A 21,267-nucleotide genomic window follows, 5' to 3' on the forward strand; every position below is an offset into this window, starting at 1 on the left:
TGATCAAAATATAATGAAGGTCTGTTCGTCTACAAAACCTTTTCCAGAATCGGTAAATTATGTTTTCACATATCTTCACAAAAATGTATGCCTCGAAATGGATGGTTGGATACGAATAAAAGTCAAATACTCGATTAAGTACATGAGCCTATAATAACTGAGTCTCACCATCAGTTTGGAAGCCTCTGCTATCACTATGGTTGATTATAATTTACTGTAAGTACTTAATCGGACAATGGTTCTTAAAATCATCGGTGAAAATACATAAAAAAACCGGACAAGTGCTACTCGGACTCGCCCACCGAGGGTTCCGTACAAATTAAGGTTATTTTTTATCTTTTACAAATTCATAGTCTTATTAAGATTTTTCCCTGTACTTAAACGATATTACTTGCCAAATTTCCTAGTTCTAGTTCTAGGTTAACGGGAAGTACCCTATGAATTTGAATTCCCTCGAGTGTCGAAATATACGTTTTTGTGGCATAAACGGCTGTACCTTTTTAAGTTTGCTTTTTCACAGCTTCAAGGAACCATAGACCCGAGTATATTTAATTTTAACCCCTGAGTTAAATTTCAACACGATTTCCCAACCCCCATGCATTTCTGAGATAAAGGGTCTTGACAGACAGACAGACAGACAGACAGACAGACAGACAGACAGACAGACGGACAGACGGACGGACGGACGGACGGACGGACGGACGGACGGACGGACGGACGGACAGACAGACAGACAGACAGACGAACGGACGGACAACAAAGCGTTCCTAAAGTATTCCGTTTTTTTCCTTTTGAGGTACGGAACCCTAAAAATATGTACTAACTGTACAGTATAGCCTCTTCTTCATTACAAGTCGATAACATATCACAGTAGATATAAAACATACGTGACATATACTTAGTACTTAGTAAACCAAACAGCGATCACTAAATTATTAGATAAATGTCGGAAATAAGTTGGTAAATTGGCCAATAACTTGTTCGTCAGTGTTAATCCAGAAAAGTGATGTCAAGAAGTAAGTACAATCATACCTGGGAAAAAACTTATATCTTGCTATATAAAAACTGATATCTCGTCATACGCACGCATAATGTACTCCGTGTTAAGGTAAACCTATGCATACAATTTAACGAACCTACTGATACGATAGTGGACTTTTTACTAAATCTGATGGCGTAGTTTACCGGTTTGAATATCTAATGCCAGTCAGTCTGTCCCCCGTTTTAATCATACATCCCCCTTTATTAGATATAACTGTTTATTTCTATTGACTACCATGTCCTTAATATGCTTACCTAAAGGTCTGAATCACTTACTTGTTAAGCTGTATTCACCTGCGCTTACTGGAACGTCGTCGGTGAATTGCGATCTGTGAGTGACCCGCAAACTTGACAACCCTAGAGTGCCGAAATAGATCATTTACCTTCAATTACCATCGTTGTTAGTACCTAACAGAAATCGGTTATAGTGTAGTCTTGAAGTTTTCATTTTCAACTCGTTAAAATTTTGAGTCAAGACCTCAAATTAAACCTACTTTTCTGTCTCCTAAGAAATATTTAGCTATTCACGAGCATTTCCAGAAAGTAAATTGATGATTATCCTAATTGCAGCTACTAAGTTAACCTCTTAATAACCACACAAAAACAATCAATGTACATTAGAATACACAATACAGAACATGCTTTGAATACACATACGATAAGCTTAACATTATGTCACAAGTTCTGGAAAGAATGTATACATACCGAAACTAGCTTTGTTCTGTATTATAATTTCTTATGTACAGTATACAATTTATTTAATGTTTTTTTTTCTTGTTCCTTCAGTGCGAACTTCGACGAAGGACGTTTTTTTGCAGCAGCCACTCGTGATAATGCTTGTATTTTACGTGTATCTCTGAAATTAAAATAGGGATAAGTTGAGACTTCTAATTACTTAGTGGTGATTTAAAGCTAACATGGCCATTTACAATATAAACACTAGGTATTGAACAGACGAACATATTATTTGAGTGGTCAAGAATTACGTTTTTTTTTGCGTTTAAAGTATGGTCGAGAACCTATCTGCTGTGGAAACCAAAAAGTTCAACTAAAATACACTTAGAATTACAAAAATAAACTTAATCCGGGGACAAGGAGAGTTAACTAATAGGAACAAATTGACTTTTGCAATTTCTATTAGTTGTTGCAATTTCTATTATCTGTTAGTTGAAATTATGCTTGGGATTACTGAGCTGTTTGTAGAAATAAATAAACTTTACAGAAATAGTGAAACGTCTATAATTATTACTAAAACTTCATTTTTTCCCCCCAGTACAGAACTGTTTTTTAATTCCTTGTGATGATTTTTCTCTCAGTGTATACCTACAAAATCTGCTCTTAACCACTGTAAATGGCTGCTATATGCGCAAAAGTAAAATTAAAGTATTATAAAATCAGTAGCAGTTGCCACACCTAAATAACTAAAATTTAAAACTAAAATTTATTGTAATCTTAATAATATATAATAAGATGTTGAAATCTACACAACAATCTACGCGTTGTATGGGAGCTTTCAGTCTTTTTTAATTTACTATTCCGGTCAATACCTTATGTGTTGGCTTCCGACACATGTTCGTATTTCGTATTCGTTCCTGCGCCAGCGCCAGACATTTCTCGATTCAGTAACTATTAACGACCCGACGCCATCGACGTCGCTTCAATGATATTTGGCTAGAAACGGAGCTGGAGGTGGTAAACTTCGTCTCGCCAATGAAAAGAAAAATATTAAAGCTCATTAAGTTAATGTTTTACAAAATTGTGCATTATAAATTGAATTAACTGCATGGTCCATAAATTTATGGTTACTTATCTCTATTTTATGCGCATTGTACAAAAATTGTTAAAGACAGTCAAATGCGTTTTCATACCAGGGTTCTAACCTGGAGCCGTTTACCTCTACTTCTCATGCAACTACCATATTTACTAACAGGCTAAAATAATCGTCCTAGTCTTAAATTTACATAATCTATGTGTGTTAGAGGCAACGTGGGTCCAACTGTTAGCAACATTGAAATAAGAACTATAAGTTCTAAATTTAAAATATTAAAAATAATGTTATTTAGTTGCCATAGCGGCACTTCTTTAATTTTCTTTCCTGTGACAATGTATGTTTTGTGTGGTTTCTGAAATAAACTATTTTTTCCTAAAAGATTCTTTAATAATATACAGTCCACTCATGCTCTACTACCTACTGAAGCCAAGACCGCTTCATATGGTCCTTCGAACCGGATATCAGCGCCGAAGATGGAATCACGCAATAAACAACATTGAAGGTCAGAAATCATTCTTTATCACGCCGACTTATTGAAGTCCTGAGCGGCGCATTATAAATGATAAAGAGTGCAATATTACATTTTTCTCGCCAACGGCGCAATAACAGAAGAATGAAATAATTATCGTTTTTTCTTTCGCCGTCTTGCTTGTGAAGCATATGAAGCGGTCTTGGCTTCAGTAGGTAGTAGAGCATGAGTGGACTGTATATTATTAAAGAATCTTTTAGGAAAAAATAGTTTATTTCAGAAACCACACAAAACATACATTGTCACAGGAAAGAAAATTAAAGAAGTGCCGCTATGGCAACTAAATAACATTATTTTTAATATTTTAAATTTAGAACTTATAGTTCTTATTTCAATGTTGCTAACATTATTCCCCCACGAGAATCATATGAAATTAAATAAGTAGGTACCTATGTTAATATGAGCAACATTTAACAATTACAGTTAAATTAATATAACTTACATTTTAAAGAAAACAACTGATGATCTGGTAATCAACACAAATGTTAACATATATAAACAAAAGCTCTTTGTTTACAGAATTTAAGAATTAACCATTTGACATTCCTTTGTAGTCATTCTATTTTGAACCGTAATTCCTTTAATTATGATGGCAAGTATGTTGCCGCTACCTTTACAATAGGCATTTTAGACACATTAAACTAAAGACATGACTAAGTTATTTTAAGTAATTATTGTTAAGTTATTGGGAGTACACATATTTTTGTAATAGACCTTTGTGAATATGACCGCTTTGCCAAGGGTCGCTCAAACTGCGCTTACTATGCAGTTCTTCCCCGGGAACAAGTTATTTACCCTCGCCATGAGCCCGAGAGGAGGTGAATTGTCACTACGCATTACGATACTACGAATACCGAACTCGCACGACGCAGTGAACCGTGGTGTAGGCATGAAGCACATCAGCTGAGTTGTGGCAACGGCATTCAGTCTGAAACACATTACACATTTATGTATAACCTTTTTTACAGTGGTTAAACTTTCTATTACACAGTGCCTTTGTCATGAATAACATAAGATTACATTTTGTCCTGCACCTAGTAAACATATATGCTCATTTCTTGCAAGCAAGTTTGTTATGGGTGACTGTTTTGGCAATATTGCCGGATGCTGTGCAGCATAAGGAAGCGACGCGTTTTGCAATCGACCACCAACTCGTATAATGCCTTCGCCATCAAGGAAGGGAGTTAGCGGATTTAAATTACCTTTAAGTTGCTTGTCAGATTGCAGCATCCTTAAATCATCTGAAAGGAATAGAGCTTTCTCATGTTTGACTATAGTTAAGTCCTTAAGGTTCTGAGAAGTTGGTTTGACATTATTGCAAAACCTAAGGATATATGCAAGAACACGAGTCATTTTTGCTATAGTAGAGAACTTTTTTATTATTTTAAAGAGATCAGGGTTGTGCACTGTGGTTGTAAGGCACAGAGTACTGGTATGATCAGCTTTCAGTTCAGGTAGCTCGGTGGGCAGAGGTGAATATTCTGAAAATATACAATCTTCATTATGCAGGATTAATTGCCCATGCCCATCATGATATTTTGTGAAAAGAGTTTGATTCTGTGGCACATGCAACCTCTTTTCTAGATTGAGAAATCCATTGAGTGCCAGGTGAGAAGTTTTTCCTAACTCAGAGATGACTTCTTGCTCTAAAGGGAACTTATTGGGCTGTGAGACCTCATATTTATTATCTGCTAGCTTTGTAGATTCCCTAAAAGGTTTTTCGCAATAGTCTTGCTCTGGTATTTTATCTAGGAAAATTTCATTCACCTTTTTAGTTTCCCCAAAAGCACTTGACAAGTCGCTTTGATATTCATTGCATTCCGTACAAAGCAAAGATATTACCTGCTTGGATTTTTTTCTTGCAGGTAGCTGCATTCGACCACCGATGATCACGCCAAATGATGTCTGCACTAGTGTCGGGCCTTGTGGCGTAGCGGCGCATGCTATTGAAGTACTCGAAGCTGCAGCACTCGAGGTTGTAAGGCTCGGTGCGGAAGTACTTGCAGTGCCCGCAGTCACGATAGGCTGTTTGGTTGCTTGGTCTCCATTATTCTTCGTCTGCGTCAGAAGAATCTGAAAGAAGACACCAGCATCTAGCAGCAAATCCACATCACCATGCTTATTAAAATTCTCATCGGCTAGTTTGCAGTTAGTAGGCAATGTAATGTGCGACTTGTTAATAGGAATCTGTGGCAACTTTGTTGTTATTTTATCAACAACCTTGCAATTGACATTTATTTTGAATGGATAAACAGCAGAATGCACATCAAGGTTTATACATTTGTCAATTGCATGCTTATATTCTTAGAGCAAGAAGTCATCTCTGAGTTAGGAAAAACTTCTCACCTGGCACTCAATGGATTTCTCAATCTAGAAAAGAGGTTGCATGTGCCACAGAATCAAACTCTTTTCACAAAATATCATGATGGGCATGGGCAATTAATCCTGCATAATGAAGATTGTATATTTTCAGAATATTCACCTCTGCCCACCGAGCTACCTGAACTGAAAGCTGATCATACCAGTACTCTGTGCCTTACAACCACAGTGCACAACCCTGATCTCTTTAAAATAATAAAAAAGTTCTCTACTATAGCAAAAATGACTCGTGTTCTTGCATATATCCTTAGGTTTTGCAATAATGTCAAACCAACTTCTCAGAACCTTAAGGACTTAACTATAGTCAAACATGAGAAAGCTCTATTCCTTTCAGATGATTTAAGGATGCTGCAATCTGACAAGCAACTTAAAGGTAATTTAAATCCGCTAACTCCCTTCCTTGATGGCGAAGGCATTATACGAGTTGGTGGTCGATTGCAAAACGCGTCGCTTCCTTATGCTGCACAGCATCCGGCAATATTGCCAAAACAGTCACCCATAACAAACTTGCTTGCAAGAAATGAGCATATATGTTTACTAGGTGCAGGACAAAATGTAATCTTATGTTATTCATGACAAAGGCACTGTGTAATAGAAAGTTTAACCACTGTAAAAAAGGTTATACATAAATGTGTAATGTGTTTCAGACTGAATGCCGTTGCCACAACTCAGCTGATGTGCTTCATGCCTACACCACGGTTCACTGCGTCGTGCGAGTTCGGTATTCGTAGTATCGTAATGCGTAGTGACAATTCACCTCCTCTCGGGCTCATGGCGAGGGTAAATAACTTGTTCCCGGGGAAGAACTGCATAGTAAGCGCAGTTTGAGCGACCCTTGGCAAAGCGGTCATATTCACAAAGGTCTATTACAAAAATATGTGTACTCCCAATAACTTAACAATAATTACTTAAAATAACTTAGTCATATCTTTAGTTTAATGTGTCTAAAATGCCTATTGTAAAGGTAGCGGCAACATACTTGCCATCATAATTAAAGGAATTACGGTTCAAAATAGAATGACTACAAAGGAATGTCAAATGGTTAATTCTTAAATTCTGTAAACAAAGAGCTTTTGTTTATATATGTTAACATTTGTGTTGATTACCAGATCATCAGTTGTTTTCTTTAAAATGTAAGTTATATTAATTTAACTGTAATTGTTAAATGTTGCTCATATTAACATAGGTACCTACTTATTTAATTTCATATGATTCTCGTGGGGGAATAATGTTAGCAACATTGAAATAAGAACTATAAGTTCTAAATTTAAAATATTAAAAATAATGTTATTTAGTTGCCATAGCGGCACTTCTTTAATTTTCTTTCCTGTGACAATGTATGTTTTGTGTGGTTTCTGAAATAAACTATTTTTTCCTAAAAGATTCTTTAATAATATACAGTCCACTCATGCTCTACTACCTACTGAAGCCAAGACCGCTTCACATTCGTCTCGTGTAGTCAACGTGCAACCTGAACGCATCCCTTCGTGCTCGTGCGGGCGGCAGCATTGCGCAATCCTCGAGTTCCTCGACCAATCGCAGCGCCGTACGTGAACGCCGAGAAAACGCAACACCGCGATTCAACACAGCGATAAAGCGACGACGCCATTAATCCGTTTCTTGTTTGAACAATTTAATTTATTTACCGTATTAGTAAATTACTTGTGACTCGTGTATTGGTGTATAAAAGTAGTGTAGCATTGTTTAGTGCTTATAAAGTGTAGTGATTGTTTAAAGCATTTTATACAGAATTGTAAAAATGTCAGACACCGAACAGAAAGAGGCAATAGCCGCGCGTGGTCGCGCCAAAGGGTCAATTACACGTTTAAAAAACAGCTTTGACCGAGAAGCGCTCATAAATTCGCCGATAGAGTTAGTGCTAGCAAAGAAAACTAGGCTTCTAGAGGCCTTTCGTGAATATGAGCGCCTCACTAGCAAGGTTGCCTCGCTTTTTTCCTCCCCAGCAGCTACTCTCGCCACCGATGATGAGGAGGTTGAAGACAACTACATTTTATTGTTAGCTCAGCTAGAAAGTATAATAAATGTCATCCGCCTGAGAGACAACCCTCCTCAAGCGAGCCCTAGCGTAAGTGTCAAGTCGGAGAACCTCAAGCTGCCTCGAGTCGTCATAAAAACATTCACAGGTAAATACACAGAATATTACGAATTTTCAAACATGTTCACAGCCATGATCGACAAGTGTACTTCCTTTTCAGCGGTGCAGAAGCTGTATTATCTTAAAGGTTTTTTAAGTGATGAACCGCTCGATTTAATAAAAAATCTGCCATTAGAAGACAACAGCTACCCAGAAGCACTGCGCTTACTGAAGGAACGATACGATAATAAAGTTCGAATTACGCAAGAACATGTTAATGCACTACTAGATATGCCTACAATCACGCGATCTAATGTCACTAATTTACGAAATTTCATTTCAGTTGTCAAACAGCATCTTGCTGCTCTGCAAAACCTGGGTGAGCCGGTAGATAAGTGGGATGCCATAATCATTTGCATCCTATCTAAGAAGATTGACCTGCCTACCTACAGAGCATTTCAACTGGAGCGAGATAATAATGTGTCGCCCACGGTAAAAGAATTCCTAGGTTACGTGGAAAAACGTGCCCTAGCATTTGAAAACACTGACGTCCAGAAGGGGCCTTCGCAGAGCTTTGTCAGCCATTCTGTAGCTGCACAAGCAAAGCCGTCCGCGCACCAGCCTCAGCTGCAATGTTTATACTGTAAGTGTGCACACAGATTATATAATTGCCCGAGTTTTAATTTAGCTTCCATTCATAAACGCATGGAGTTCGCTTCAACAAACAACTTGTGTAAGATTTGTTTGTCGCAACATAAGCGCAAATGCAAATTTCATTTTCGGTGTAAGGTGTGCAAGCTACAGCACAATAGCTTATTGCATCAAGACAAGCCTACTCCTTCTGTAACTTTGTCTGCAACAAGGAATAGGGCCCATGATATAGTTTTGCCTTCTGCTCGTGTCAAGCTGATTACTAAGTCAGGGCGAGTAATATATTGCAAGGCATTGTTAGATGGTTGCTCACAGGCATCGTTCATTACACAGAAGATTGTGGATAAATTGGGATTACCGATGCAAAATACTAGTTCTAAAATAACTGGTATCAATAATGCCAAGCATGCAATTGACAAATGTATAAACCTTGATGTGCATTCTGCTGTTTATCCATTCAAAATAAATGTCAATTGCAAGGTTGTTGATAAAATAACAACAAAGTTGCCACAGATTCCTATTAACAAGTCGCACATTACATTGCCTACTAACTGCAAACTAGCCGATGAGAATTTTAATAAGCATGGTGATGTGGATTTGCTGCTAGATGCTGGTATCTTCTTTCAGATTCTTCTGACGCAGACGAAGAATAATGGAGACCAAGCAACCAAACAGCCTATCGTGACTGCGGGCACTGCAAGTACTTCCGCACCGAGCCTTACAACCTCGAGTGCTGCAGCTTCGAGTACTTCAATAGCATGCGCCGCTACGCCACAAGGCCCGACACTAGTGCAGACATCATTTGGCGTGATCATCGGTGGTCGAATGCAGCTACCTGCAAGAAAAAAATCCAAGCAGGTAATATCTTTGCTTTGTACGGAATGCAATGAATATCAAAGCGACTTGTCAAGTGCTTTTGGGGAAACTAAAAAGGTGAATGAAATTTTCCTAGATAAAATACCAGAGCAAGACTATTGCGAAAAACCTTTTAGGGAATCTACAAAGCTAGCAGATAATAAATATGAGGTCTCACAGCCCAATAAGTTCCCTTTAGAGCAAGAAGTCATCTCTGAGTTAGGAAAAACTTCTCACCTGGCACTCAATGGATTTCTCAATCTAGAAAAGAGGTTGCATGTGCCACAGAATCAAACTCTTTTCACAAAATATCATGATGGGCATGGGCAATTAATCCTGCATAATGAAGATTGTATATTTTCAGAATATTCACCTCTGCCCACCGAGCTACCTGAACTGAAAGCTGATCATACCAGTACTCTGTGCCTTACAACCACAGTGCACAACCCTGATCTCTTTAAAATAATAAAAAAGTTCTCTACTATAGCAAAAATGACTCGTGTTCTTGCATATATCCTTAGGTTTTGCAATAATGTCAAACCAACTTCTCAGAACCTTAAGGACTTAACTATAGTCAAACATGAGAAAGCTCTATTCCTTTCAGATGATTTAAGGATGCTGCAATCTGACAAGCAACTTAAAGGTAATTTAAATCCGCTAACTCCCTTCCTTGATGGCGAAGGCATTATACGAGTTGGTGGTCGATTGCAAAACGCGTCGCTTCCTTATGCTGCACAGCATCCGGCAATATTGCCAAAACAGTCACCCATAACAAACTTGCTTGCAAGAAATGAGCATATATGTTTACTAGGTGCAGGACAAAATGTAATCTTATGTTATTCATGACAAAGGCACTGTGTAATAGAAAGTTTAACCACTGTAAAAAAGGTTATACATAAATGTGTAATGTGTTTCAGACTGAATGCCGTTGCCACAACTCAGCTGATGTGCTTCATGCCTACACCACGGTTCACTGCGTCGTGCGAGTTCGGTATTCGTAGTATCGTAATGCGTAGTGACAATTCACCTCCTCTCGGGCTCATGGCGAGGGTAAATAACTTGTTCCCGGGGAAGAACTGCATAGTAAGCGCAGTTTGAGCGACCCTTGGCAAAGCGGTCATATTCACAAAGGTCTATTACAAAAATATGTGTACTCCCAATAACTTAACAATAATTACTTAAAATAACTTAGTCATATCTTTAGTTTAATGTGTCTAAAATGCCTATTGTAAAGGTAGCGGCAACATACTTGCCATCATAATTAAAGGAATTACGGTTCAAAATAGAATGACTACAAAGGAATGTCAAATGGTTAATTCTTAAATTCTGTAAACAAAGAGCTTTTGTTTATATATGTTAACATTTGTGTTGATTACCAGATCATCAGTTGTTTTCTTTAAAATGTAAGTTATATTAATTTAACTGTAATTGTTAAATGTTGCTCATATTAACATAGGTACCTACTTATTTAATTTCATATGATTCTCGTGGGGGAATAATGTTAGCAACATTGAAATAAGAACTATAAGTTCTAAATTTAAAATATTAAAAATAATGTTATTTAGTTGCCATAGCGGCACTTCTTTAATTTTCTTTCCTGTGACAATGTATGTTTTGTGTGGTTTCTGAAATAAACTATTTTTTCCTAAAAGATTCTTTAATAATATACAGTCCACTCATGCTCTACTACCTACTGAAGCCAAGACCGCTTCACCAACAAGCAAATGTATTGTAACAATCAATCAAGTAAGTTCCTCACTAGGGCTCGAACCCAGGGCCATTTTCTTCTCAGACAGAGTCACAACTAACAGGCTAATTATAATTATATGTTATTGTATTGCTTATTATAATTTATGATTCAAGTTGCTAGAAATAAAAATGATTAAATTTAATTAAATGCCATCGCGCTAGTCTTAATTTTGTTACTCTTATATATTTGCAAGGCAGCACAGGCTGTGTGGAAGCATCAACGGACCAGAATTATAACCAGGGGTCACCTACTTTTTTTGCATTGCACCAAAAAGCTATTCGGTAACCCTAATCATATTACACGTACCAGGATTCGAACCCGGCAACCATTCTACTTCTCATGCAATGCCAATACCAACATGGGTCCACCAAGTAAATGCGGCAACCAATCAATAAAGTGCTCTCGCCGGGGCTCGATCCCAGGTCCACTTACTTCTCAGACTGAGTCACAACCAATAGGCTAATACGCGAGAGAATTTCAGATAAATAACCCAGGCGTGGTAACAATAGCGACCGTATTCCACGATACGGACACAATCTAGCAGCGGGTGTCCTGTCCTGTAGCTTAGCAAAAACTATACACGTTATAACATGAGCCCCTGTGTGTATAATAATAATAACCTACCAATCGACGCACCTAGTTTGGTAATATTTAAAAATAAACGTAAAACTTGGCTGATTGAGCGGTCGTTCTATATATAATTAATATAGTTATATTTATGACTGCGAAATATAAATGAAAATATAAGCCTGTAGGCTAGTAGCTAATGTATTTTAATATTTAATATTATTTGTAGTAGTATGTAAAAATACATGTAATTACCTCTTAACAATAAATAGTGATTATAGTGAACAATTCCGTGATCACTTTAAGGTTCTATGGTTCAGTGATTTATGTTTGAAACGGTAACAGAAAACGGACAGAAAGACAGACGGATAAACATACAGCTAGTCGGATGGACAGACAGACGGACAGACAGACAAACATACAGACAGACAGACATACAGTACAGACACATAGAAATACAGGCGCATTTAAAATATTAGTATATAGGTAGTTATTACGTGTTTCACTCTTATTGTTAGAACAAGCGATCTATTCTAAAACTTAGAAGAAAGTTTATTTTATAAATAGGTACCTGACTTACATGACCCCTTAATTGATGGGAAATAATCTCAATACTGTGTGCCTCATAAGAAGGCTTAAAGTCACCCAAAGGGCAATGGAGAGGGCTATGCTTGGAGTCTCTCTGCGTGATCGCATCAGAAATGAGGCCATCCGCAGCAGAACCATGCAAAGTAACCGATGTAGCCCTCCGAATCGCTAAACTTAAGTGGCAGTGGGCGGGGCACATTGCCCGTAGAACCGATGGCCGTTGGGGCGGAAAGGTTCTCGAGTGGCGACCACGTACCGGAAGGCGCAGGGTGGGTAGACCCCCCACAAGGTGGACTGATGACCTAGTGAAGGTCGCGGGAGTCCGCTGGATGCGGGTGGCGCAAGACCGGTCATTGTGGCACTCTTTGGGGGAGGCCTATGTCCAGCAGTGGACGTCCTCTGGCTGATATGATGATGATGATGATGATGAATCTCAATACTCGGCTACAAATGACATTCAACCTATTCAACTTATCAATATCAATTACAGCGTCAAAAACAATTACAAGTAACCCCAAGGCGGCGGAAAATACTTATTGTCATAATAGAGGAGTTACGTTCTAACCTTCACAGCAGTTCCATTTCACCAAATAAAAAACGTCTATTATTCCGACTCATATCATATCTAAAGTTTACAGTTTTGATCTAAGGTTAAATCTAACTTATATTAATTAATCTTAATGAGCGGCCCTCCTTGTGAGTAAAGGCCTCTCCCAGTTTGCGCCAAACTCTTGGCGTCCCTTGTTCCTTGGCCTTGGTGTCCCAGTGTCCCAGTTGCTCGGGACGCGGTCTGTTCACCAAATAGCACTGTTTAAATGCAAATGCTTGGTTTTAGGATAGTAAAATTTTAAAAAGGCTTATAAGTACCTATGCATATACCTAAGATTTAAGGAGCTCAAGGGTCAATCCATCATCAGAACTCGACCTTAATAAAAGTATTGCGTAAAAACTTGTTGAATAAACTTAACGAAGAAGACACATCGCCAGAGGTGAAATACGTGCCGTTTAGATGTTCCGTTCTAGTCTTTACTTTTTTGAATGTAAGTGCTTGATTTGGTAATTAATAGGTAGGTATATATTATGAAACTCACTAGGAACATGCATGCCTATAAGATATTACCGGGATTCGAACCCTCCTCCTCTGCTTCGTAGGCAGGGACAAAACGGCCTCCAAGGACACCGTATTTTTTTAGTCATTTAAAAATTAAACATTTACTAGCTAGTATCTACCTATCCGTAAAGTACATTTACTTACTCGAGTAAAACAACTTATCTCTATGTAGATAATAGCAATATACATTTATTACTAAACTAAAGAGTCGCACACACCACACACACTTACACTCGTATATTCACACATAAACCATTAAAAATGACGGATATAACGCAAAACGAATAGGCTTCCATTTTTGCCACTACGGACCCCGAAACAAATAACCATCAGCATTCTGAGTGTCTTAATCTACTTACTTAATATAGTTTTTAAGTTATGTAACGCTACGTTCCTAAAGTAAAGGGATTATAGAGATTATAGGTTACAGATCTTAAAACACAGAATAAATAATAGTACTAGGTACAGAAGACTCACTCTCTAACAAAACGCGTCTGTTACGATCAGCACAGATATGGCCGCTAGGTGGCAGCGCCACGCGCGGCTTATGGCTTTCCCCAAAATTGGGGTGGAACGAATGTACTTGTAGCTACCTGTAGCAAAGCGACGAAATCACGGAGTGAGCCACGCCTGCTTAAAACGCAACCCTGTCACAGAATAAATAATAGTACTAGGGACCCTGTGGAAATGTGGATACACTATTATTGGTGGTGAGGCCCATCGGTCTACTGCTTAGGGCAGCACGTCGCTGTCATCTGTAATCACATATAATTTCAGGATATTTATAATTTCTGAAAACCTGCTGAAAAATGGAGTAACATGCAGTGCCTACCCCGATCACAATCATTTATCTGAACTATAGAATTTTCACAATATGATGATGATGATGATGATGATGTCCTCCCAGACGTATCCGTCGACGGCGACATCCTGACAAATTAAAAATGGGTCTTAACTATTACACATCATCACGCTTCACAATATACACAGTCATGTCTCATTAATATAAAGTTCGAAAGTGTGAAATGAACTCGAAGCCGCCACACACAATTCCTTGAAAATTTAAGATGGGAAACTTACCTCTACTTAGATATTTTCGGAGGTGCACATATAAATAACAACTAGCCTTTACTATATTTTCTTCTATCATCTTCTTGAATTTGCATTAGAATAAAATTGCATTTTGTAAATGACATCGAATCTAATATGACAATTGTCACGTTTTTTCTTATACCTAAATCATAGACAATTATAATTTTATAATACTCGTTACCTACAACACACCTTCACAAACACACACCATTCGTATATAAAGCTCGCTGTACATGTATAGTTAGTCAAACCAATTTGTCAGTAAAAAAACAAGAAAAAAACTAGTGTAAAACGAAGATGGTATGATTCTCTCTGTCTATGTTTGAAATGAGACAGTCCTTTGACAAACTCTATATAAACTATATAAAGAAGTTATTTTTTTCCTTAGAGAATATAACCAAGGTTATATCCTCTAAGTTTTTTTCATTTAGATTTATTTTACCAACCGCAGTGGGAGAGTCTGTGGGGAAGGAGAAGAGTTGTGGCAGAAACGGGAACTAACATTTCAATTTTATATGGCAATCACACCTTTGACACGTGTCTTGTAAAAAGTAAACATACTTCTGTCATTGTATATTTTTATTAACAAAAACCGCATAATATGTGTAAAATATTTTCTTCAAAACAGGATAAAAGCGTACATAAAACCACAAGGGAATTACATTTAAAAATTTTCGGATTTGTCTAGATGTGTGTATATGACGGGTATTGACGTTGTATTTAATATTAAATAATTACCTATTTAATAGGCCCCCTAAGTACTTACCTTGTCTCCGGTACATAATCGGTTAGTATATTCATTCAAAATATATTCATTTTCATAAATATGCAGGTCATTCAACTCATTCATGATCTTAATCTTTAAAATAACTGACAAATAAGTCTTGATACTTGCCATTTATATTTATGTTTTTTTTTTCAGGATTGAGTAAAAGTACCTACGGTATCTCGAATAAAAGACCACTAAAGTAGGTGATATGCAAGAATTTGTAATATACGTATCAGATGCACCTGGTTGTTCTGAAGCTAGCTCAAACATAACTGAAATTGAATACATAAATTATGATTCAGACTTCGATTACAAAGAATAAAACTTTTTCTAATAAAATATTTCTTTATTTGTAAGTTCGTTTAGGTACTAAGTTCTGTTAGGTACGAAATTATATTTCATGCATATTTAGCAGTGACTTTTCGGCGAAGTAAATAATTTCATCAGATGAGAGTACTGGGCATACTCGTATCCTAATAAGGCCTACGAGTACTTGTGCACAGTTTTATATCCCAAATACTAAAATTACAGTTATTTATACCCGATCTATCCGGTTTTATTATTAAAATAACTAAAACGAGAGTAGTATTGGGCAGATTCTTAAGCTGGCCATACACACTAGGGTACGCCTGCGCAGTTTTACCTGTACAGTTCAACTGCGCAGTTAAAACGGAGCGTCTGTGGCATTCGACTGTGCAGTTTTCTACGACTGCACAGTTGATCTACGCAAATATGAAAATACATATTTTTTACCTGTGTGTTTTTGAACTGCACAGGTAAAACTGAGTGTGTGTGGCGTTGGCCTGAGCAGGACTCAGTTGATCGCGGAGATTGTAGATCGCGGATAGTTTGCGATTGCATAAAAATATCTCATAAGACATTCGTATGACCTTCCAGTAGCCAGGAATCGCGATTTTACTCTTAATTTCTTAATAGGAGTTATAGATAGCGGTTCTCATAATAGTGTCCTGCTTTTCAATATAGGGTTTATTTTAAATCCTCCGATAGTATTAGAACAAATTAAATTATTTCAGTTTATCGTTAGATAGATTCGGTAATATTCTGGATATATTTTAAATTCCTTTCAAAGTGCTCCGTCAACATGAAGCACCGCTGACGACGGTGCCATGGCTACACAACTGAGAGTTTGTGTAGGTTTACCGCGGCCGTGTGTGTGCTCCACCCAGCTAGGGTTTACCTGTGCAGTTTAACTGTACAGGTAAAACTGCGCAGACATACCCTAGTGTGTATGGCCAACTTTAATACTCATACTCTAAAACGTAATTCAAGACCAAAAAAAAGTAAGACAATTATGCCACTGCAATAATTTGTTTGTAAAATAGTAAATTCCTTTTGATTAAATAATCACGCTAAGATAATTTATTCATTAGTAATTTTACTCCTAGTATTTAAAAAAGTACTTTTATTTACTTATTTTTACATAAATATAAGACGCGCTAGTAAAAAGTGGCAACATTCTGTTACTTTTTTTGTCTCGAATTACGTTTTGCAGTATAGTGTTAGTAATTTTGTCAATCGCACTGTCACTTTAGTATCTGAGATATAAAAACATGAATTTGTTTTAAACTTTGGAAGAAAGCTAATGCCTGGGCTAATAATTCCGGCTACATTGGATGCAAAATAAAGATGTCTATCTCTATCTCTTTAATTCAGAAGATTGAGTTGACGAGCCGACACCAGGTTCCATTTAGTAAGCTGTGGCAAAAAACCGGAACAAAGAGATTCAAGTATCATGACCTTTAGTGTCGTATTATAATCACGTGACAGTGTTGTCAGTATACTTCAGGAACTTCGAGGAACGTCAGGAACTTAGAGGGCCTATCGCGAATTACGTTCCACGCGTTGCCCCCTGTCCCTGTCACACTAACGTACAAATTTACAAGTACGACAGAGAGGCAACACGTCCAACGTGGTTCGCGGTAGGCCCTCAGACTCTATGTGATGGAGATAGATCGACGTCATATATATGTCAAGAGAATTAGCAACTACTAGCTACATCTATGGTTGAGTAGAAGAATGAAAGCGTCAGTAAACATAATGCACCAACTTTTAAATATACAAATACTTTAATATCTCACTTAGTATCAGGTAGGTACATCTAATTTGATAGTTATAATATATAACGAGTACTTTGAAGAATAAAGTTTCAGATTTAAAGATATTTCTGAAGTTTAATTAATATTGTCCAAGGACATCAGACAAGGATATATGGAAGTAATTTTGCCCGCGCTGAAACTCCGGCGAGACCTTAAACTCAGGCTCAGATCTTGACGCTCGGCCAATTAAGGGCCTATCCACATTGCGGCACTATCTCCTTTGAAATAAACTCGTATCTCACACTAGGTCCTACTCAAAGTTGAAAGGCAGAAACTCTCTATGCATCCCATACATAGATACCACATTTTTGATTGACAGAACAAAATACGAGTTTTTTTCCAAGTAGTAGGGTAAATGCATTCTTAAACTGCGTTCAAAAGAGAGGTATCGGCACTGTGAGTGTCATCTCGCTTTATGTGGTAGGGCACAGCACAGCGGATGACATTCCAGATCTAGAGCAGAACCCAACTGGGGAAGTGGAGGTACGTACCTTACAAAATACCGCAGCCAAATAACACTAGAACCTACTCATACTCGTAGTGTGTGTTCCTGCCGGTGAGTAAGGTTGCCTGAGCTCAACGAGGGTGCGGCTTGTTAGGGTCGGCAACGCGCATGTAACACCTCTGGTGTTGCAGGCGTCCATAGGCTACGGTAACTGCTTACCACCAAGCGGGCCGTATTATTGTTTGCCGCAAACGAAGTGTATAAATAAACATTATTTATTAGTAATCAAAATCATTTTAGATCTAATTCTCCCGATCTGAGCTATTGGCGGTTTCATTCCAAAGGGACCCGACGGTTGCTTCCCAAAAAATACCGAAACTAAAAGGAACCCTCGGGAGTTGCATCCCGAAGGAACCTCCAGATTCGTCACCGCACGACAAACCGCTAGGCCATCAGCGCTGACAATTATATTGGGTAGGTATATCCTTCCATTCAATTAGAATTAACAAGATAGAGAATTTCTGATTGATACAATAACGTAAGTAAATATTGGATCTTGCGATAAAAAAAAATTCCCACTAGATCCATTTATCATTTCAACTGGATCTATTACTAAAAAAACTTCTCTATAGATCCATCGGAAAGAAGTTGGATCTAAGAAGAAAATTTTTTCTCACTAGATCCATTTTGGATCTATCGACTGGATCTAAAGAGAATGATTGGTGGCGTCGACTTTTTTGGAATTACTGTTCTTGTTTCTGATTATGTTTTTTATGACTGTTGCACTCCAGTTCTCAAGATACGCTGGTAGGTCTTGCGGCTATAAAAAGACATTGTTTATTGCGTATTATCGGCTCCTTTCATATTCCGCGACTTGTCGGCAAGAATATATTTAGCGGGTAATTCAGAATATTACGGCCAAGAAAGAATTTTCTAAAGATAATGACAAGAAAAGCAAGCAAACTAGGAACACTATCAGGCGCAGGTATTTTATTCTTGCGCTTCATTTTAATGGTAAATATCTTCGACACGATGCAATAAATTTAAAAACTAGATTTTGAAATTAACATCAAGTGAGTTATAGCGAGTTTATGTTTCATAGAAAGACACATTTTGTATTTTAGTAATTACTCTGTGACAACTGACAATTTTTATTTACGAATTGGAAATATTTTTCGCATTAAGTTTTTTTTACAATAAATTGTACCCTTTCATTATCCTCAATTTGAAAGTACATATTTATTGTAATGTATCTGATAGCAATAATGTCATTAAAATGATTTTGAAAACAAAATTAATGATTCTTTTTTTAGGTTTAAGGGTAGTTCGTTTTTGTTTTAATTTTATATATGACAGATCAGTTGAAGAAATAGGAGCTAGGTAACTATCAATTTAGTATCTGTGCTATTACTAAGTGTAAAGTTTCTCATTATCATTTTTAGGGTTCCATACCCAAAGGGTAAAACGGGACCCTATTACTAAGACTCCGCTGGCGCTGTCCGTCCGTCCGTCCGTCTGTCACCAGGCTGTATCTCACGAACCGTGATAGACAGACTAGATAGACTAGACAGTTGAAATTTTAATATAACAACAAATACTAAAAAGGACGGAACCCTCGGTAGGCGAGTCCGACTCGCACTTGTCCGGTTTTTTTTCATAGGTTGTCATAGAGATTTGGCCATGAATCGCTGAAAGCCGCGGCATGTTCCGGCGTTCCGGCTCGCGCAGCTCCGGCCGTCCGGGCTACCAGTGCCGTGACGGACGTCTGAGTAGTCGCACGTCGCGCCCGGACCGAATCATCCGGACTTTTACACGTCCGCGTCTAGTGACTGCCATGTTCAGTGTGTGATACTGTGATGCTATTTGAAATTGGTAGGTATTTTATTTCTAATGATAAGAAAAGCTCATTTCGTTAATGTATTTGTTTTCTGTTTTATTATTGACGTTGACATTTGATTGGCAATTTATTTAATGGCTATTAAGTTGATATTATTTGTGTAAAAGTTTTATTTGTTTCGGATTGCTCGTAAAATCTTATCGTCTTCGCACAGGCCCTTTTCCATTAAAAAGATTAGAATTGAGATAACAGTTTCAGGAAATATTCTCTCTCATTTCTTATATCTATACAATACAAGAATTGCTCGTTTAAAGGTATATTTATTAATTTATTTCGGGGATCTCGGAAACGGCTATTTGTTTCGATGAAATTTGCTATAAGGGGCTTTTCGTAGGCAAAAAACCGATATAGGGACTCTCTGAATATCTCTGGGAAAACGCGCATTTTTGAGATTTTATATGTGTTTGGAGCATAGCTCGGTCGCCCAGATATTGAACTTATTTTAATGACCAAATAATTTAATTATTTTTATCGGACGAGCCTGAAATGTATACGAAGAATTATTATTAATATTTTAAAGCGGATCCTTATTCTGAAAAAAAACAAGCTTTCAATAACAAATCTGTTGAATACCCCACATGCATACTATGCATAGTTTGGTTATTTGATACTTAGTTCAGTCGACTGCAGAGAAAATTGACCTCTCTACATGGAAGTTACAAAGCAGGGAATGCAGCGATGCGCGCGGCACTCGAACTCGTACAATGAGTAATGTGCTCAGTGTAAGATCAGTGTAAGAGTAAACCTAGAATTTGCTGTAATCAACGGTTTGGTTAAAACCAAACGATCTAACAGGTTGCTTTTAAGCTGCGAAAAGATTCAGTAAGTATAAATTATGCTCTATATGCAGCAATGAAAGTAGGTTTTACTTTAACCAGTTTTTTTATACCAAATTAAATCATCCTGAAATTATGTAAGGCAGGTGGCTAGGGAATCAATTAATTTATAAATCTGCTCCTAAAAATTACACAGTCGGCGCACCTAGAGTGTCGAGATTGTCATATGTAGGTAGGTACCGTATAACAATTATCTGAAAGCTTCGTTATCTAGCAGAATAAGCAACCGATTGTCACTTACTACTTACCACCAAAGACACTATTGCACCTACTTATTCTTTGCTAATAAATACTTACTTATGTTTTCTAGCCACAAACGCAAGAATTACTTTGAATTGTCCTCTTCGTCAAAATTAACATGTTTCTAAATAATTCGATATAGAACGCAGTGGTCACAGGAACTAGGAAAATATCTGCAGCAAACATATTGATGCAAAATATCCGAGTGGAACTATTTCCAATATCTCAGTTTGTCCTTGCCATAGAAGTAAATAACAAACAACGCTTTGGGCTGTTTTTATAAACTATGTACCTAAGGCCCACCATTGGCAGGATAACCGTTTTCACTTGAATTGGGGTTTAGTTATTTTATAACAGTACCATTTGTTTAGTTAAAAAATCATAAGTATATTCCAAAGCTATACCTAGGCAGCAGACTAATGGCTCGATTCGGGAAATGAATTAAATAGAGACTCACTAGATATGAAATAGTAAAGATATGTGACGTTCCTCTGTAAAAGGTACTTTATGGCGGCTGGCGATAGCGCCGCGATT

General features: G+C 37.5%; 2 protein-coding genes and 1 long non-coding RNA gene across 3 annotated transcripts in view; all 3 read left to right on the forward strand.

Moving 5' to 3' along the window:
• LOC134672445 (uncharacterized) overlaps positions 1-18,029 on the forward strand; it is a 142,087-nt gene extending 124,058 nt beyond the window's left edge. The window contains exon 2 of the long non-coding RNA XR_010099342.1: positions 17,857-18,029. This is a non-coding gene — a long non-coding RNA (uncharacterized LOC134672445). The remainder of the gene's footprint in view (positions 1-17,856) is intronic.
• On the forward strand, positions 7,242-9,397 carry LOC134672710 (uncharacterized). The gene is made up of 3 exons (XM_063530655.1): positions 7,242-7,864; positions 8,159-8,458; positions 9,094-9,397. Exons 1-3 carry the CDS (start codon positions 7,480-7,482, stop codon positions 9,117-9,119), a joined length of 711 nt encoding a protein of 236 aa, XP_063386725.1. The 5' UTR covers positions 7,242-7,479; the 3' UTR covers positions 9,120-9,397.
• Positions 18,030-19,413: 1,384 nt separating the features above from the next.
• LOC134672442 (monocarboxylate transporter 4-like) overlaps positions 19,414-21,267 on the forward strand; it is a 79,714-nt gene continuing 77,860 nt past the window's right edge. Inside the window, exon 1 of the mRNA XM_063530341.1 lies at positions 19,414-19,632. The gene's annotated coding sequence lies outside the window, so the exon portion shown is untranslated. The remainder of the gene's footprint in view (positions 19,633-21,267) is intronic.

Source organism: Cydia fagiglandana, chromosome 17, assembly GCF_963556715.1.
Source record: "Cydia fagiglandana chromosome 17, ilCydFagi1.1, whole genome shotgun sequence".
NCBI lineage: Eukaryota > Metazoa > Arthropoda > Insecta > Lepidoptera > Tortricidae > Cydia > Cydia fagiglandana.